The sequence below is a fragment of the Delphinus delphis genome, chromosome 13, assembly GCF_949987515.2.
Source record: "Delphinus delphis chromosome 13, mDelDel1.2, whole genome shotgun sequence".
Taxonomy (NCBI): domain Eukaryota; kingdom Metazoa; phylum Chordata; class Mammalia; order Artiodactyla; family Delphinidae; genus Delphinus; species Delphinus delphis.
Genome location: NC_082695.1, coordinates 42945345 through 42963563, shown reverse-complemented (window position 1 = coordinate 42963563; position 18219 = coordinate 42945345). Strand labels below are relative to the sequence as shown.

Sequence of the window (18219 nt, the reverse complement as noted above, 5' to 3'; positions counted from 1 at the left end):
AGTCTGATGTTATTCTGATTCTTGATACTCTGGATGTATCTGGTTGTGATCCATTTGTTTCTCTCTGGCAACACATGGAATCTTTTATTTATTCCTAGTGTTCTGAAATGTCTATGCAATGTCCCTTGGTGTGTTTATTTCATACCCATTGTGCTAAATACTCAGTAATCCCTTTATATCTGGAAACTCATGTCCTTCAGTTCCCTGAGATTTTCTTGAATTATATCACCAATGATCTCCTTCCTTTTCTCTTCTCAGTTCTTGCTGCCTGGAATTCCTCTATTATTCAGATTTTGAATCTCTTAGATTAATCCTATTTCCTGGATTTTTTTTCTTGTCCAGTTTTCCATCTTTTTGTTCTTTTGCTTTACCTTCTGAGAAGTCATCTTAATGTATCTTCTGACCTGTATGTTGAGTTTTCAGTTTGGTTATGTTTTTCATTTGCAAGAGCTTTCTTTTTTTTTTTTTTTGCTCTCTGATTTCCTTTTTTTAAATTAAATATAGGGTCCTGTGCCATTTGATGGAATCAATTTTTCTGTCTCTCTAAAGATGTAAATTATAGTTCTTTTGAATTTTTTTTGTTTGTTTAGTTTAGTTAGTTATTTTCCTATTCTTTGCCCTGCTTCTTTTCAGGTTATCTATTGCTTTCTCTCTTGCCTTCCCTCTTCTGGGAAACCTAGTGTACCTTTCCTGGGTTTTATAACACAGAGCATCTTGCTTCTTATTAGTATCTATGGAAACTCTTTGATTTCAGCATTCATGATCTTTTAAGTTGGTTACCACTCCTATGCCTGCATTTATCTTCTAAAACTTCATTATTCTTTCTTTCTCTCTCTCTAGTAATCATCTCTTCCCTTATATCTTTGCAAGTTTTTTTTCCTGTAGTGTCCTTCCTCTAGATGAGGAAGGAATACAGTAAGTCCCCTACATATGAACAAGTTCCATTCCAAGAACGTGCTCATAAGTCCAATTTGTTCATAAGTCCAACAAAGTACCTAGGTACCCAACTTACACAATTGGCTATATAGTACTGTACTGTAATAGGTTTATAATACTTTTCACACAAATAATACATAAAAAACAAACAAAAAATAAAGAAAACATTTTTAATCTTACAGTCCAGTACCTTGAAAAGTACAGTAATACAGCACAACAGCTGGCATACAGAGGCTGCCATCGAGTGAACAGGCAAGAAGAGTTACTAAGTGGAAGAGGGAGAGGAGGTGGGAGATGGTACAGCTGAAGGATTGTTAGCAATAGGAGATGGAGGGCAAGCTGCAACTTCACTCACGCCTGACGCTGATGGCACAGGTTCTGGTTCCTTGCTGGATTCAATTCTATCTACATGCTTGAAAAAGCGATCCAGTGATGTCTGGGTAGTAGCACTTTTTTTCTCATCATAGATGACATGGTAGCGCTGGATTGCATTCTGAGTGGCTGCTGCAACCTTCGTATATCATTCTACATTTGGGTCCTGTCCTCAAAAACTAACAGTGCCTGCTCAAAGAAAATCCCATTGCCATTTCCTGCGTTGTGAATCTCTTTGGGTTTTCAGTTACTTCTTCCTCCTTCCTCTCGTCTCTCTCTGTCCTTTCTCTGGGCCTCCAATTCCATCAGATCTTCATTGGTAAGCTCCTCATGTTGCACAGCAACAGTACTGTACGATAAAGCACACAAAAGCACAACCACTTGTAGAGGATGGACGCACATGACAATGTACACCAGACACGTGAACTAACTTACACAATTGGACATGCAAATGCATGTTTGCATCTTTCAAAGTTCGCACCTTGAGGGCTTGTATGTAGGGGACTTACATAAGTTCATGAGTTCAGTCTGTCCCTTTACTAGATTTAACTAGACATACTCTTCATTGATTAGTTAACTAAATTAATTTAGATTAACCAGTACAATAATAGCATTAAAAGCATCACTAGGGCTTCCCTGGTGGCGCAGTGGTTGAGAGTCCGCCTGCCGATGCAGGGGACGCGGGTTTGTGCCCCGGTCCGGGAAGATCCCACAGGCCGCGGAGCAGCTGGGCCCATGAGCCATGGCCGCTGAGCCTGCACGTCCAGAGCCTGTGCTCCGCAACGGGAGAGGCCACAAGGGTGAGAGACCTGCGTACCGCAAATAAAAAAAAAAACCATCACTAATTATTCATAATTTTGTAGTATCCTTCAGGCTCACTATTCTTTTTTTATATATTTTGTTGTATTTTCTGCCTTTTTTATGGGATGTTAATCTTCAGAGTTATATATTATTCCTACTTTGCTTTGTTGGCGTCATTTCAGGCTTCTCAATATAACTATACTTATTTCAATGACTACCTTCTGGCAGTTACTTTGATGTTTTAATATGAGCACTGTTTTGCGGTATGTTCTTTGAAAATGCCTTAAGAGCTTACTCTGTGATTTTTGTCAGTAGATATTTTTGCAAGTTTAATTTATTTTTCGTTTTTAAACCAAGATTTGTAGATTAGCACCTTTTCTGTTTTACTTCATGTTGTTTCTCTATTAAATGGTTGCAGGCGAAGCACAGATGGACTAGAATGTGAAACAAGAGCAAAGAGATGGGGCATGTAGTAAAATTTAATAAATATTTGCATGAGATCGCTTGAAGCCAGCTTTGAGTGCTGCTCACAAACTTTGCTATCCCTAAGAAACAAATCATATTTATCTTAGAATATACACATACTTCTAGTGTTTTATAGAGGTTTAGGTTAGCCTTAGAATTTTGCTATTTTATGGAAAGTAGTGTTATCCTTTCTACAAGAGACATTATACAATGGCAGCATACCAGATGTCTAGATAATATATAATGATGGGGAAAAATCAATCTTCCAAATAGTTATTGACTGTCTAGCTAATCATTAATAGAAATAACTAACCAACATATCTGGCATAAGAAAGCAAGATACTCTATAAGTATTACACCCTTACAAGGGTTTTATTGTTACTGTGATGAGCAGAAAAGGGAATATAGAAGTAATGTAATATATAGGTGACAACATAGAAAAGATATTTTATCCAGGTAACAGCAAGTAACATAGTAATAATAAAACAGTCTATGTTTTATTGTCTCATCATAAAAATACTAATTTGAAAATATATCAGGACAGTTTGTTGAATATAAAGCAATGCCAAACTTTTTGTCTAAGTTATTTGTCACAGGAGTTTGTCATTCTAGAAGTTGTCTTAACTATTGGACATTAATTAAGTACAGATACTGCTATTTTATTGTAAAAAGTAACATTGCAAAACCACTTTGATCCATTCTGTTTTATGTTGTAGCTAACATTCTAATTTGAACTACTGCTTACTCAGAAGAAGTGCAAAGATCAAAATGACTTCCTAACATTCTGTTGCCTCTTTTTTTTTTGAGGGTGTGGGGGGCGGCTGCTCCGTGCGGCTTGTAGGATCTTAGTTCCTTGACCAGGGATCGAACCCAGGCCCCAGGCAGTGAGAGCGTGGAGTCCTAACCACTGGACCGCCAGGGAGGTCCCCGCCTGTTGCCTCTGCAGTGCTGCCAGCTTGTTCTTGTTCGTTTGTTGTTGGTTTGTTTTGGATTTTTTACTAGTGACACAACCTCCACCAATCATAAGGAGGGACAGAACACAATTCTACCCGTGACTGGGGGGGCGGTGAACTGCAATGTTTAGCAAACTGCATGTTCCAGCAGTTTTATAGCCTGCCCTTTTCACTTAAGAAGGTATTGTGAACATTTTTCTGTGATCTTAATGATTCATCTTCAATGTCAATGTTATATCTACATAATAGTTCATTACATGCTGGATTTTGTTTATTTTTTGAGGTCTTTTGGAAGTAAATATATTGCTATGAAGCTTTTAAAATTCTCTGGCTTTCTCTCTGTCTCTCTTACTCACTCACTCCTACATTATCCTATTTTTGAATCATGTCACTTTTTTCAGCTATAATGCCCCACCAAACTCACTAGATTTTGTAATTCCTTTATATATTGGTCTACCTCCCTGAAAAGCAACTTCTTCCTTTAGTTGATATGAAAAACTCATATCCTGCTATCACTGAAACCGAAAACAAAAATTTAAATAAGCATATATTACTTGCTTACATAGTACTCAAAGTACTACATTATTATTTAAGATTCAAGAGTGTGTGAATGACATTTGTATATGTTAGAACTATTTTGACCTACTGTGCACTACAGTAAAACACATATCCTTTTTCTCTTCTGACACTTCAAACTCATGGTTAGAATAAAAAAATTTTCATCTTCCGGTTCCTCTCCCCAAAATCCTTTAGTCCTTTTTGATCTTCTCTCAATAATTTCACTTTGGTGTAGTCATCTTTTCTGGTCTCTTCTTTTTCCACTTTTGGGGGGGACCATATTTCATAGTTAACCTTCATGCCTGCTGTTTCTTAAGTCCTTGCCCTATGTTTACTTATTAAACAAACTGTTCATTTACAGTCTCCCATGTAATAAGATCCTGTCTTAGTTTCTTAATTGCATGTTCTTTATGACAAGTTTCCTACTTCATAATCCTTTCTTTCAAAGTTTTATAAAGAAGATATTTCTACTACCCTGCTGTTCGAACTGAAGGAAATCCCTCAGGCTCTAACCTGTAACCTGTTTTATTCTCCCACTTTATCTGTGAATTCCCTCACATTTAGCTATTATTTTTATGGTGCTGATGCTTAGAACATTACCCGTCCGTTCAATAACACTCTACTTCTGAGCCCTGCATTTAAAGCAAAGCATTAACAAACACAAATATATCTAGAGGAGGATGGTTCAATTGACTGAAGACTCCTAAACCATGTTCCGTCAGGAATGGCTGAAGGAATTGTGCATATTTATTGTTTATCTGGGAGTCAAAAGATTAAGGATAGACAGGATAATTGTTTTCAATAATTGGAAAGTCTGTCATGTAAAGGGGAGAACAGATTTGTTATGAGTTGTTCTAGAAGACTCTACTAAAACCAACTTGTGCAAATTGTGAAGAGCTAGGTTCAGCTGTTCTCTGATGAAGATCAAAGATTAAACCTTACTCCCTTTGGCTTTGCTTACAGGGTCTGGCACTGAGCCTTAGTCATATTCCAGCCTAATGGATGTTTATTGATTGGGTTGAATTGGCTTGAATTGAAAGAATAAACCTTTCTAACAGGAAAAACAGACTGCCTTTTGAAGTAAAAATACCCTATCTTTCAACAAATATTTATTGATTAATTACAGTGTAGCTGCCCCCGTGCTGGACATCTGGAATGTAAAGATATTAACATTTTAATATTATAGACAACCTCTATAGGCCAGGTATTCTTCTAAATATCTTTTATGTATCAACATTTCACAACGCTGACCTCACATGGTAAACACTTTTATTCTCCCCAATTTAGATGTGAGGAAACCGAGGCACATAGCAGTTACATAATAAGCCGTGTGACTAAAGTAGTAAGTCATCAAGCTGTGACTTGAACCTGGCAGTCGGGCTCCAGAATCTTCATACTTAACCACTATGATAAACTGCGTCCAGTAATGAAAGACAAGAGGATGTGCGTGAATGGAAGGACAGAAGGATTTTTGGATTGGGATAGAATCCAGTCCAATCCCTGCCCTGGGCATTCCTGGCCAGCAGCTGTCCTCTTCCCAATCGCCTGTGGTCTCCTTTACCTTCCGTCCCGTCTCCACATTGCCTCTGAGTGATCCTCCCACAATGCAAACCTGATCCTTCCACTCCCTTCAAACCTGCCGTCGGTCCCCTGGTGTCCACAGGACAAATGTAGTCACCCTATGTTGATGCTTGAGGCCCTCTGTGGTCTGTGTCCACCTCCACCTCTCGCCTCACCTCCCAATGAACCCTGCATCAGACCGTGTGGTTATGTGAGCCAGTCCTGCAGATTTCTTGACTGGGGAGATAGAGTTATTGTGAGAATTAAATTAAAGAATCAATATAAAATGCTCAGAACAGAGCCTACAATGTATAACTGCTCAATAAATGTTAGCACTGTTCTTTTCATTTATTTCTGATTATCTTGCTGAAATTGCTTCACCCAAAATATAGCTTATTCCTAAGTTCGCTCACTGTACTTACAATTGCTTTGTAATACACTGAAAAATAAAGGAACTTTATTAGGAACTCCTAATTTACAAATTCAGAGGCAGAGTGAGTACCTTCAGGGCCTAGTCAGAGCTGTTCCTCTGTTTCTCTGCAGGTTTCTCAGCTTTGCTTTCCTCTGTGCTGCCTTGTTTTTTAGGCTGGCTTCCATCAGGGCTGCCAGAAGACTTCCAGCAACAGCGGGAACTATGTGCTTCCTTATTCACAGTCACTGAGAAAGAAAATATCACATCTCATGACCATCCATCCAGAGCGCTAAGCTTGGTTCTGATTAAGTGGCCTCCAAAACAGTCACCGTGGCCAGACAAAGCCTGGTTCAGTGGGTTGAATGGTGACCCCATTAGTTTGTGCCCCCCACCCTCACCCCTGTATTGCCCCTCCCCCCTCCCCACTGGTAACCACTAGTTTGTTCTCTGTATCTGTGAGCCTGCTTCTTTTTTTTTATAGTCACTAGTTTGCTGTATTTTTTAGACTCCGCATATAAGTGATATTATATAGTATTTGTCTTTCTCTGTCTGACTTATTTCACTTAACATAATACCCTCCAAGTCCATCCATGTTGCTGCAAAAATATTTCATTTTTTTAATGGCTGAGTAGTATTCCATTGTGTGTATGTACACACACACACACACACACACACACACACACACACACACCCCGCATCTTCTTTATCTATCTGTTGATGGACTCTTAGGTTGTGGAAGCCATCTTTTATTTAACACTTCTTGGGTTATATTATTAACTAGTATGGTAACTAAAACTCAGTCATTTCATTTGACTTGCTGACCGCCCTCCCCCTTATCCAATCTGTAGTTATCACTTATCTCATTTGACATAATCCCTCACATAACTCCTTCAAGTCATCTTAGAAATGATCACTCAGATTGCCATTTCCTTGTTTCAGGACTCCAGAAAACTTTTTAAGGACTCCCTCTATCTTCACAGGACCCTTTAATGAAATAGAATTTGATGCTGAATTTACCTCATGTTTTCCTGAATGTGATCCTGGTGATTCCTGACTGACATATAAATACATGCTACAAATTCTAGTGACTGTGCTTAAACAAATGTAAAAATAACACTATTTCTGTCTCATCCATATTTAACACTTGGACATCTTTAGAGTGGGGAACAAGTAAAAATGAGAAATGAGATGAACAATCCATTCAACAATAATCTGTATGGGTATTTTTATTTTTCCCCTCTTTAATACAAACAAATATTTGCAAGGGCCTTTGGTTTTAGTCATGTGCAGTCTTTAAAGACAGACTGTTGTTGCAAAAACCAAACTAAAACAAAAAACTCTACACTGAACCGTAGAATGTAAAATATGAGTTTAAAACTTTTTCTTCTAAAACAGAGAATGAAAGGGCAAAGCTTTGTCTTGTTAAAAACCTTAATTATAATTAAAGTTTAATTACAACAGCTAAAAGTAGAAGGTACCTGTTAAACAAATTACACAGGAAATCAAAGCAACAAGATTCATAAGGAAGCACCTACAAATTAGTGTCTAGTGAAGGAATATGTTTCTATGTTCTGCATGACAAAACACGTTGAACAATGGAGCTATTACAGGAATAGACCATGAAACACTAGGCCTGAGAAACCATGTGAAAACTATTTGAAAAGATCAGTATTATTATACCCATTCACAGTAATTTCGTAAACTGTCTTCCTTTAAAATTACTTTGTAATAGTAATGTACTATATTAGTTTTCTTTGCTGCTATAACAAATCATAGCAAATTTAGTAGCTTAAATAGCACAAATGCATTGTCTTACAGTTCTGTGGGTGGGAAGTCTGACACAGGCTAATTAATACTGAACACAGAAATTGATAAAATACCAATAAGTTTAATTAATTATTTAACAATTAATAATAAATATATTTTTTAAATGATTGAAATTAAATAGAAAATCTCAAACATGACCAGGGTGAGGAAACCCTGTTCCATGAGTATTTAAAGCATGCTAAAGTTCTTGTGAAAACTGTAAACTTTACTAGAAAAATGTATTGTTAAGAAGGTAATTATTTTTATATTTTCGTATTTATTAGGGACAAGTCCATAGGATATGCAAAGAAAATAAATATGTACTTTTAAAAAAAGTCATATAGACCCTTTCAGTATTTTAATAGTCTATATTTCTCCATTCAAAATTTAGGACTAAGGATTTACAAATACAACTAGAAAATTAATTACCTGTATTTTGTTATTGGAGCTCCAAATTCAATTCAGTGCAACCCATTGTTGGGTACCTGTTAGGTACAAGGTACTGCGCGTATGAGCGGGCAGAGGAAGGATTGAACAAAATACAGGAAGCCTTTGACCGTGGAAATGTTGTATAATGCTGGTACCTAAAATAGCATTATTCCAAGTAATTTCCATCTCCAGTAGTCTGCACTTTTTCCGCAGGCATGGAGGTAGATGTATGATCTCCAAATAGGTGTGTTTCCCCATCACAGCTGACCTTCACGTTTGCTTAAAGCAATACTGCCGCTCCTAGTACCTCACCTCTGTTTAATGAGAGCCATTTCGGAATGCCAACGTTGGGTTAATGGACTGAGATGGGAGAAAATCAAACGTATCTCTCCGTTTTACACGAGATTGCCTTTCTGCCTTGTGGCTTTAATCGTTCAGTTCTACTCACATCTGCCATAATAACAATTACGAGTTTTCTACCAACTTCTTACCCAGGAGGGTATGTCAGAGTATAGCAGCATCTCCTGAAGAAAGAAAGGGCAAATTCTTAATCTTTTTCCAGCGTCGTAGGTAATAATTTTCCTCTGCAAACCCCCAAGGAGTACTTCTTTTGCCTTTCACACCCACCATTCCCACAGGTCTTTGGCTCTGTTCTGATTTACGAGTTTTCTTCTATCCTCTTTCATCTGGGTTAAGTTTTAATTATGTAGACAGATTGTAAAAGTCTCTTTTTTCTTGTAAACAACTATTTCTTTGTTAGTAGTAGATTTTGTTTAACTGGTTTTCTCCTATCTGAATCTTCTTGTGGACTCAGGAATTGTGTCTGTTCATTGTTTAACTGCAGCATCAACAAAAGAGAAAGCTGGCTTCCCTTCGGAGTTTTCCTTGAGGGATTCAATCTTGGAACACCTCAAATTGCAAATCTCCCTCGGGAACTGTTCTTTGTTGCATATGTTTGGAAAGCCCATAATATTTCAGTTTTGAAGCAACATAAGAGCAGAGTATCACCCACCTAGTAAGCAGTATGATAATACTCTCAGTTCTTCTACTTATTTAAAAACTTCCTCTACTACCCAAATCAAGAAAGTGCTTGAAATCCTCAAAAGCACTTGTGAAAACATTAACCGTTTTCTCTTCATCAGGGGACTCAGAGAAGTGGATTCGAGAAAGCTCCTCAGGCAGTGCTGACAATCACTGCTCTTACTCTGGGACCTTCCGTGTATAATTAAAATATGAAGGAAAAAATGTATTTATAATAGGTCTTTTCATTGTTGTTTTGCATAAACACTTTTACCCATTTGGTGGATTTCTTTTTTCTAATCACGAGATCATTCTGCCACATCCACATCTAATTCTGACCTCACAGGTTACCTTTGAAGCCCGACATCTGCGTGAACATTGATTTTGCCAAGTATAGCTAAATATTATCCTCTCACCAGCCTAGCAATCTCCCACAGCATTTTTAAACTTTTACCTGGCACCTCACCAAACGCCTCTTAAAAAGGCTAAATCCGTATTCTTTCAGAAGTTTTTGAGGCATTTTTGAAGAGAAAGGAGAGAGAATTTTTAGACACAGCAGTGTATGTAATGTCCTCGCAGTGAGAAACCATTTATTCAGCTCATCCCAAGAGCGGGGGCGGTGTGGTCCGTGGCCAAGGAACAGAGCTAAGGTCTTTGACCAGCCTTAGACACAAAGCCATGACCTTGGCCTCATTAGCTGGGCTGCTAACTATGTGAGCTCACCATGCAAGCTACTGCATATTTGCACGGCTGTTCATAGGGAGCAGGGTTTCTTAACTTGGGTTGCAGTAAGGGTCTGTAAGCATACTGATTTTTTTTTTTTTTTTTTGCGGTACGCGGGCCTCTCACTGCTGTGGCCTCTCCCGTTGCGGAGCACAGGCTCCGAACGCGCAGGCTCAGCGTCTATGGCTCACGGGCCGAGCCGCTCCGCGGCATGTGGGATCTTCCCGGACCTGGGCACGAACCCGCGTCCCCTGCATCGGCAGGCGGACTCTCAACCACTGCACCACCAGGGAAGCCCAACATACTGATCTTTGACGCTAGATTTTGTGTGTGTTTATATTTTTCTAAGGAGAGGGTTTATATTTTCATCAAATTCTCAAAAGTGGATGGAACTTAAAAAAAGGAAGGTTAGGATTACACTAAATGAGATCATTCTAAAACAATGTCATTTCAATATTTCTTTAAGTAAAGTAACATTGTGTTACTGAGGTAGATTTCTGTAATCCAAGGTAGATTTCTCTACTCCCATGTTATTGTGGGAGAGGCCCTTGAACTCTGACCTTTTCATTATTTATCCTTTTATGCCTTTGAGGGAATTTAAGTGGTTGTTTTTGTTTGTTTGTTTGCACGGGCCTCTCACTGTTGTGGCCTCTCCCGTTGCGGAGCACAGGCTCCGGACGCGCAGGCTCAGCGGCCATGGTTCACGGGCTCAGCCGCTCCGCGGCATGTGGGAGCTTCCCGGACCGGGGCACGAACCCGTGTCCCCTGCAACGGCAGGCGGACTCTCAACCACTGCGCCACCAGGGAACCCCAAGTGTACTCTTTTTTTTTTTCTTTTGCGGTACTGGGCCTCTCACTGCTGTGGCCTCTCACATTGCGGAGCACAGGCTCCGGACGCGCAGGCCCAGCGGCCATGGCTCACGGGCCCAGCCACTCCGCGGCACGTGGGATCTTCCCGGACCGGGGCACGAACCCGTGTCCCCTGCATCGGCAGGCGGACTCCCAACCACTGCACCACCAGGGAAGCCCCAAGTGTACTCTTTAAGTTGGAGAAACCTACTACTTTTCAAGGAGAGGGAAATGAGAGATTGAACCCTTCATTTTTGAATTTTTATATATTTTTAAGACATGAAGTGGTGTTTTCCCCCTTTATCTACAAACATGTTTTTCAAAATCCCTTCCTCAACAGTCTATTCTGAGGGTCTTCTTTCCCCTCAAAGCCATTCTAAGATAACTTGAACCTGACTTTACGATATAGGAGAGCTGAAGTCTGGGATGCTTCCCCTAATTAAATGTTAGGCTGTTACTTATTAACTGTAGGATAGCACATTCCTTAGATAAGATAAAGGCAACAATAGAAAATTGCCATTCTAGGGCCATCAACTACAGTCTCTTCTGTCTTCAGAGTGTTAAAGTTCATGGATATCCTCAGTATTGTTGATATACTGTATATCTGTACCATATTCGGGAAGAAATGTTATCAGCAAGGTACAATGTGGATTTTTTAAAAATTCTAGGTTGCTTCACGGAACGAGCACTTAAGAGGAAAAGAAAGGATCGAAACTCTGTGGAAAACCAAACTATGTGGTCTTCAGAAATAAGAGATGCAGCCATCTGAAATGGTCATGAACCCCAAACAAGTCTTCCTCTCAGTGCTGATATTTGGAGTAGCAGGGCTACTCCTCTTCATGTATTTGCAAGTCTGGATTGAAGAACAACACACAGGTAACACCTCAACTTTTTTTTCCTATTTTTAATGACAATGGTCATTTTCACTTAAATGAGCTATGGTGTTTATAGATATATACAAAGTCACAATATTTCCAATAACACAGAGCATTAGATAGAAAATAAAACCTCCAGCTCTCCAGAGAAAGGATATTTATACATTTCTGGGGAGCATTTGCTTGGTCCCTTGGGACCGCTCTTGGAATTTTTGTTATCCTGGGCAAGTGGCTCATCAGCCCTTTGGCTCAGCAAAGACTGCTTGTAGAGAATCTGTCTACTCATTTATCCTACCTTTGATGTGTCTACTAAGCACTGAGCCCAAGCCTAAAGGGAGCTGAATATATAGCAAACTCTTTTAATTCCTTTTTAATTTTTGTGTGGATACTCCAGTTGGTGTAGAAATTCTTTCATATCTTTAATATAAAGCAAGAGTTAGCAAACCTTTTCAGTAAAAAAAATAGAAAATATTTTAGGCTTTGCAGGCCATGTCGTCTCTATCACAACTATTCAACTCTGCCAACGGATCACAGAAGCAGCCAAAGATTATTATGTAAACAAACGAATCAGGGTGTGTTCCAATAAAACTGTTATTTACAAAAACAGCTGGTAGGCCAGCTTTGGTCCACTGGTTGCCGCCTACTCTACTTATCTTGTATACTCATCATTCAGTTTGTAATTGCTGTATGTTGGAGTCACTCAATTACTGTTAAAATGGATTATGTTTATAATGATGCAAGGACATGTTTTAGAACATCATAGAAATAGATACACATAGGTGTTGTGAAATTTGGTTGTTTTCCGTTAGTAGAAATAGCCTATGGCTTATGACTGTTAAGAAAAATAAAAATAGAACTATTCCTTAATTGTTTCCAACTGTGGCCCATTTTTAAATTATTCTAGATATAAAGCACTTAAGAATCTACCCTGAAGGGACTTGAGGACACGGGGAGGGGGAAGGGTAAGCTGGGACGAAGTGAGAGAGTGGCATGGACATATATACACTACCAAATGTAAAATAGATAGCTAGTGGGAAGCAGCTGCATAGCACAGGGAGATCATCTCGGTGCTTTGTGACCACCTAGAGGTGTGGAATAGGGAGGGTGGGAGGGAGACGCAAGAGGGAAGAGATATGGGGATATATGTGTATGTATAGCTGATTCACTTTATTATAGAGCAGAAACTAGCACACCATTGCGAAGCAATTATACTCCAATAAAGATGTTTAAAAAAAAAAAAAGGAATCTACCCTGAAAGATAATTTCATACTAAGTCTTAAATAATGATGATTTTAAAAGTTGTTCCATTTTTAAATTCCTATCGTTGCTTTAGCCTCATAGACACTTTGGAATTATTTAATTTATATGGTAACTCTTGTGAAAAGAATTTGCATATAATTATTTTCTAGAGAATATGTAACATATTGTCCAAACTTATTTTTAATTCCCATTACAGTTTATAGAAACTATAATATTTTCTGTTTTCTATATTACTGCAATATTTTATCATACTAACTGATAATACTGAATGAAACCATCTGTGATAAAATAAATAGGCTGATTCCTTTTGCAGTATAATTCCTAGCATAGATCTTGTCACATAGTAAGCCTTCAGGAGGTGTTTGTTGAACGAGTGAATAGATGAAAACCTCACTGTAGACTATAGACTGGAACGCAGCAAAGAAGGAAGAATCAAAGAGATCTCATTATTGGGAGGTTTGTTAACATCATAGTCTCATAATAGATTTCCCAAGAAAAGTATCACAACAAAACTCCAATACGTAAAAGAAAATATATTCCTATGTACAGACTCATGGAGAAATGTTGTGATTTAGTCTGCCGGTAAGAAACTACATGACTTCTGAGGAAACAGCCAAGTCATATGATAGCCTGACATATACAATGCAATTTACAAAATGTGTCCACAAACATCAGTAGCTACAATTGATGGAAAGCTTACTAAGTGCCAGATGTTTACATGTATTTTCTCTTACCCTGTAGACATCTCACTGGATGTGCTATTCTAAGTTTGTAGATGAGGAAACTAAGGCTCAGGTGGGTGAGGAAGTTAGCCAAGGCCCCACATGAGTGGGGTGAGGTACGGAGGGAAAGCTAGGATTCAAACCCAGGTTGTATCTCTCTGAAGTCCATGCCTCTACCCTATGTATTGCTTCTATGAGGGGGAGAAGGTGAATATTATTATCCCCTAGAGCACACATGAATCAACTGATTAAACTGAAACTTTAAGTGACTTGCCAAAAGATACAAAGCTAAGCATTTTCAAAGTATGATCCATGCCCAGGTTCTCCTACGCCTCGTGAGCCCTGAAAGAGCCTCCTAACCAAAAAAGGCAGATAAGATAAACATATGATACATGCCGTAGCATCAGTACAGGCGTTTTAAAATCACTGACTTGGTAAACCTAAGCTATGTTTACAAGTTCATAAATGTATAATCTCTTCTGCAAGTTGGATTCTTTTTTTTCTAATTTTTATTTTTCTTAATTGAGTTCATAAGTTTTCCAAGTTGGGGAATTATTTTCCTCAGTGAATATGGGCTGGTAAGACATTTACCATTTATTCTCTTAATTTTTGTGATTTGCTAGAAGTACTTTCTCTGATTCTCAATGTATCCTAAATGAATTATGTAATTTTTCACAATCTACTCATGACCGTGAGTATAAACGTTAGAACTAGGATTCCTTTAGATAACTATTTTACTGAAGAAACATTTTATTATTCTTCAATAAGACTTCATCTGGAGTTTTGTCTTATACTAGGCTGGTGTCCTAGGTTGTAATTCTGTAGTTTTCTAGGTAGACAGGTCCCTATGTATTTTATATGTGTTTCACATAACATCAGGCATTTTTAAAGGCAGTCTCTTTAAATCAGAAAATATCTGAATGTATGCTTTGATGTTAAGTTAAAAATTGGAAAATCTGAGTTTTGGACGCTTTCAAACTGTCACTCACAGAACTTTGGAAGATGTTTTGGTTCCAGAGATCCTCTGTAAGTAGAGCAGATTTTAAAGCTTTGGGTGGTTTGATCTCATATACATTTCAGTTGTATGTAAGAACCCTTAGGTTCTTTTCATACCTTTTTTCTTTTGAGGCTTTTAAAATTCAGTAAGATACAGACTGTTTTCTATACCTCCCTAGTTTTCCTGGGCTGCTTCTTATTAAAATAAAATGCTTCAGGATTACAAAAAAAAGTCTTAAGTATGCTACGATGTGCTAGTAAAAGATTATGAATAGATAAGATCTTTTTGGAGGCAAAGAGGAAAAATGTGTCACGGAGAAATGAAATTCTATCCAATTATACAACAGTTTCATATGGGCATCCGTTTCAATACCATCATCAATTAAATTATGCCTTTCTCTGCTAATTTTCAGTATGTGGTTGCATTATTATGAACTTTATTTTGTACATTTCTTTTCCCTGGTTGTTAGGAGTGCAAATTTTACATTCAGAGGAAACTTGAAAACCTCAGATCTCCTTGTTAACTCTGGACAAATCTCTTAGCCTCTCTAAGCCTCGATTTTCTCATCTGTAAAATGGGGATAATAATGTTTTCCATATAGGATTGCAGTGAGGATCAAAGGAGACAGTGCCTGCAAAGCACTTAGCAGGGTGCCTGGCAAGCAGTAGTGCCCAATAAGTGTGAGCTGTTATTATGGTCCTGGAAATGATGCAGAGCGTCTGCAGACTTGCTTTTTCTGAGTTATCCCAGTTAAGACTCAGCCGCGATTCAGGAAAACAACCCCAAGCTTGTGCCTTGACTGATTAAGAGGAAAAAAGAAAAAAATGAAGGCTCAGTTCCAGCTCTGGTTAAAATAGTTGGGAGACTCTAACTGGCACAGAGCCATTGTGTTTCACAATGTAGACACTGGACAGGGAGAGATGGGATTGAGTGGCAGAGAGGAGAGTTCGGGCCCAGGACGATCTCAGGTCTGTACAGGCTGCCCAAGGTTAGGGTACTCATTCATTCAACAGCGTTTATTGAAGACCTAACAATCGGAGGCGCCAAGAGAGAACCAGATATAACCCCTGTTCTCAAGGAGACTATAGTCTCATGGATTGTAAGGGAGAAAATGGTCTTGAGTCCAGGCCAAGGCTTTGGTACAAAAGGACGGTCCATTGTGACAGGAAGGAGATAGGCCCTTCTTTATGAGGTAAAGTAATGAGTTAAGACCAGGAGAAAGAGCCCAATCAGTTGTCAGTAATGGGACTGCTGACCAGATAAAATGTTAAAAGGAGCAGTGTAGGGGTGGGAGCAGGGTCAGCAGAGGCAGAGGACCAGATCCAAGCAGAACAGGTACCTGTCTGGGGAAGATGCAGTAATGAGGAGGGCCATCTCAGGATAAATCACAACAGTGGCTCATTTTTTTTCCCCAGCTCCTGTTGAAATTTGTAATTCAGTGCTCTTTCTCTAGGTAGACTGCTACTGCTAAACAGAACAAATACCAGAAGGTGTGGTACATAATTGTTCTGTATATGCAATAAGACAGGGTGAAGACCCCATCATAACAGAGTCAGAATCTCAGCTTTAGAAAAAAATTTAAAGATTATCTTGTACACCACCTTTTTTAAAAAAAAATATAAATCCAATGACATCACTCCCCTGTTTAAAACTTTTCTGTGATAGCTAATTCCCTTTAGCAAAATCTTCTCCCTGGGCCCACGAAGCTGTGGGTGGGAGCCACCTCCTGCCCCAGAGCCTCCCCTTCATTCCCTTGCCAGTGTTCCCAGCTTTACATCGATCTTTCTACCAAACTAAGCCCTGGGCTAACTCAGCGCTCTCACAGTCTCAGAAGCTGGGATGCTTTTCCAGCTGTCACCTGTCAGCGCTTAGCTCAAATGTCACCTAGTTTGATCACCCCACGATCCATCCGTCAGCCTCTCCCACCATCTTATTTATTTCTGTCGGAGAAATGGTCATAATTAGCAACTGCCTCGTTGAATTATCCGTTGACTTACTTATTGTCTGTATCCGTTAACTGTTTTGCAACCTCCACGAGGACAGAGATCTTGTCTGTTTCACTTATCGCAGTGTCCTCGTTCCACAGCGTGGAACATGTATTTGGTAGGTGCTCAATAGTATTGTCGGGCAGGTGCATAAAGAATGCCTCCGTAGGTTTTCCAGCATCCAGCCAAAGGATTACATAGACTATGTTTGAGTATTTATGGGGACAATGAATCCACTACTTCCCAAGGCATCCACTCAGCTGTACAGCCACCTCCTTAGAAAGCGCCATGTATTAAGGCAGAATTCGCCTCCTTAACTTCTCATCGTCCTCACTGGATCCTGGCCAGCACTGCATGAGGCTTATCCTTCCTCCATGGGCCGGCCTCATCATTTCCATGGCAAATGAAATCCCAGATTTTTTAACCATTTTATGAGGAGACAATCCTGGCCAACTCTCCTCTGAACCACTTACTTTATATTTATTTTAAAATATGATGTATTCTATTATCGTATGAAACCTGTGTTAGAAATACATATATCTAATAAAATCCCCTGTCAAGTAGTGAAAAGTTATTTACACATATTTTCAAATATATAAAGTAGTGAAAATTAAACATCCCACTGAATAGCTTATTTCTTCTTTTGAGATATTCCAGAATCAAGTTTAGTCTCGGAGACACTGCTTTGGGAAAGATCCCCAGTATCCTCCTTACTTGCTGCAAGTAATAATAAATCATTTTTTCTACTGAAAAAAAAAATGTTTAGTCTTAACTATTACAAACTAAAATTGTTCCCTGGATTTATATACATTGTAAAAATCTATCTGACAACTTCTGAACATTATTATTCAGGACCAGTATTTTTTAGTTTTTAAATTTTTTAAAAGGAAACAAATTTATTTAAACAAGAACTAAAATACAGTTCACCCATTTCTCCCACCCTTCCACCCCCCCCCCCACCTCTGGCAACCACCAATCTGTTCTCTGTCTCTGTGAGCTTGTTCTGTTTATTGTTTTTAGATTCCATGTATAAGAGAAATAATACAGTATTTGTCTTTCTCTGTCTTATTTCACTTTATGTAATGCCTTCAAGGTCCATCCACATTGTCACAAATGACAAGATTTCATTTTTTTATCTGAATAATATTCCTTTGTATATATATATATATATATATATATATATATATATATATATATACAAATCTTCTTTATCCATTCATCTGTCAGTAAACGCTTAAGTTGTTTCCATATCTTGGGTATTGTACATAAAGCTGCAGTGAACTTAAGAGTTTCCTATATCTTTTTCGAGTTAGTGTTTTCATTTCCTTCAGATAAAAACCTAGAAGTAGAATTGTGAGATCGTATGGTAGTTCTCTTTTTAAGTTTTTGAGGAACCTTCATACTGTTTTCCATAGTGGCTGCACCAATTTACATTCCCACCAACAGTGCATGAGGGTTCCCTTTTCACCACATCCTCACCAATGCTTATTTCTAGT

At 38.6% G+C, this 18219-nt stretch overlaps 1 protein-coding gene across 1 annotated transcript in view; it reads left to right on the top strand.

Moving 5' to 3' along the window:
* Window positions 1-18219, top strand: part of CHST9 (carbohydrate sulfotransferase 9) — a 235284-nt gene that overhangs the window by 24059 nt on the left and 193006 nt on the right. The window contains exon 2 of the mRNA XM_060028831.1: window positions 11553-11760. Within this exon, the coding sequence (XP_059884814.1) occupies window positions 11640-11760 (121 nt within the window). The 5' untranslated portion in view covers window positions 11553-11639. The remainder of the gene's footprint in view (window positions 1-11552; window positions 11761-18219) is intronic.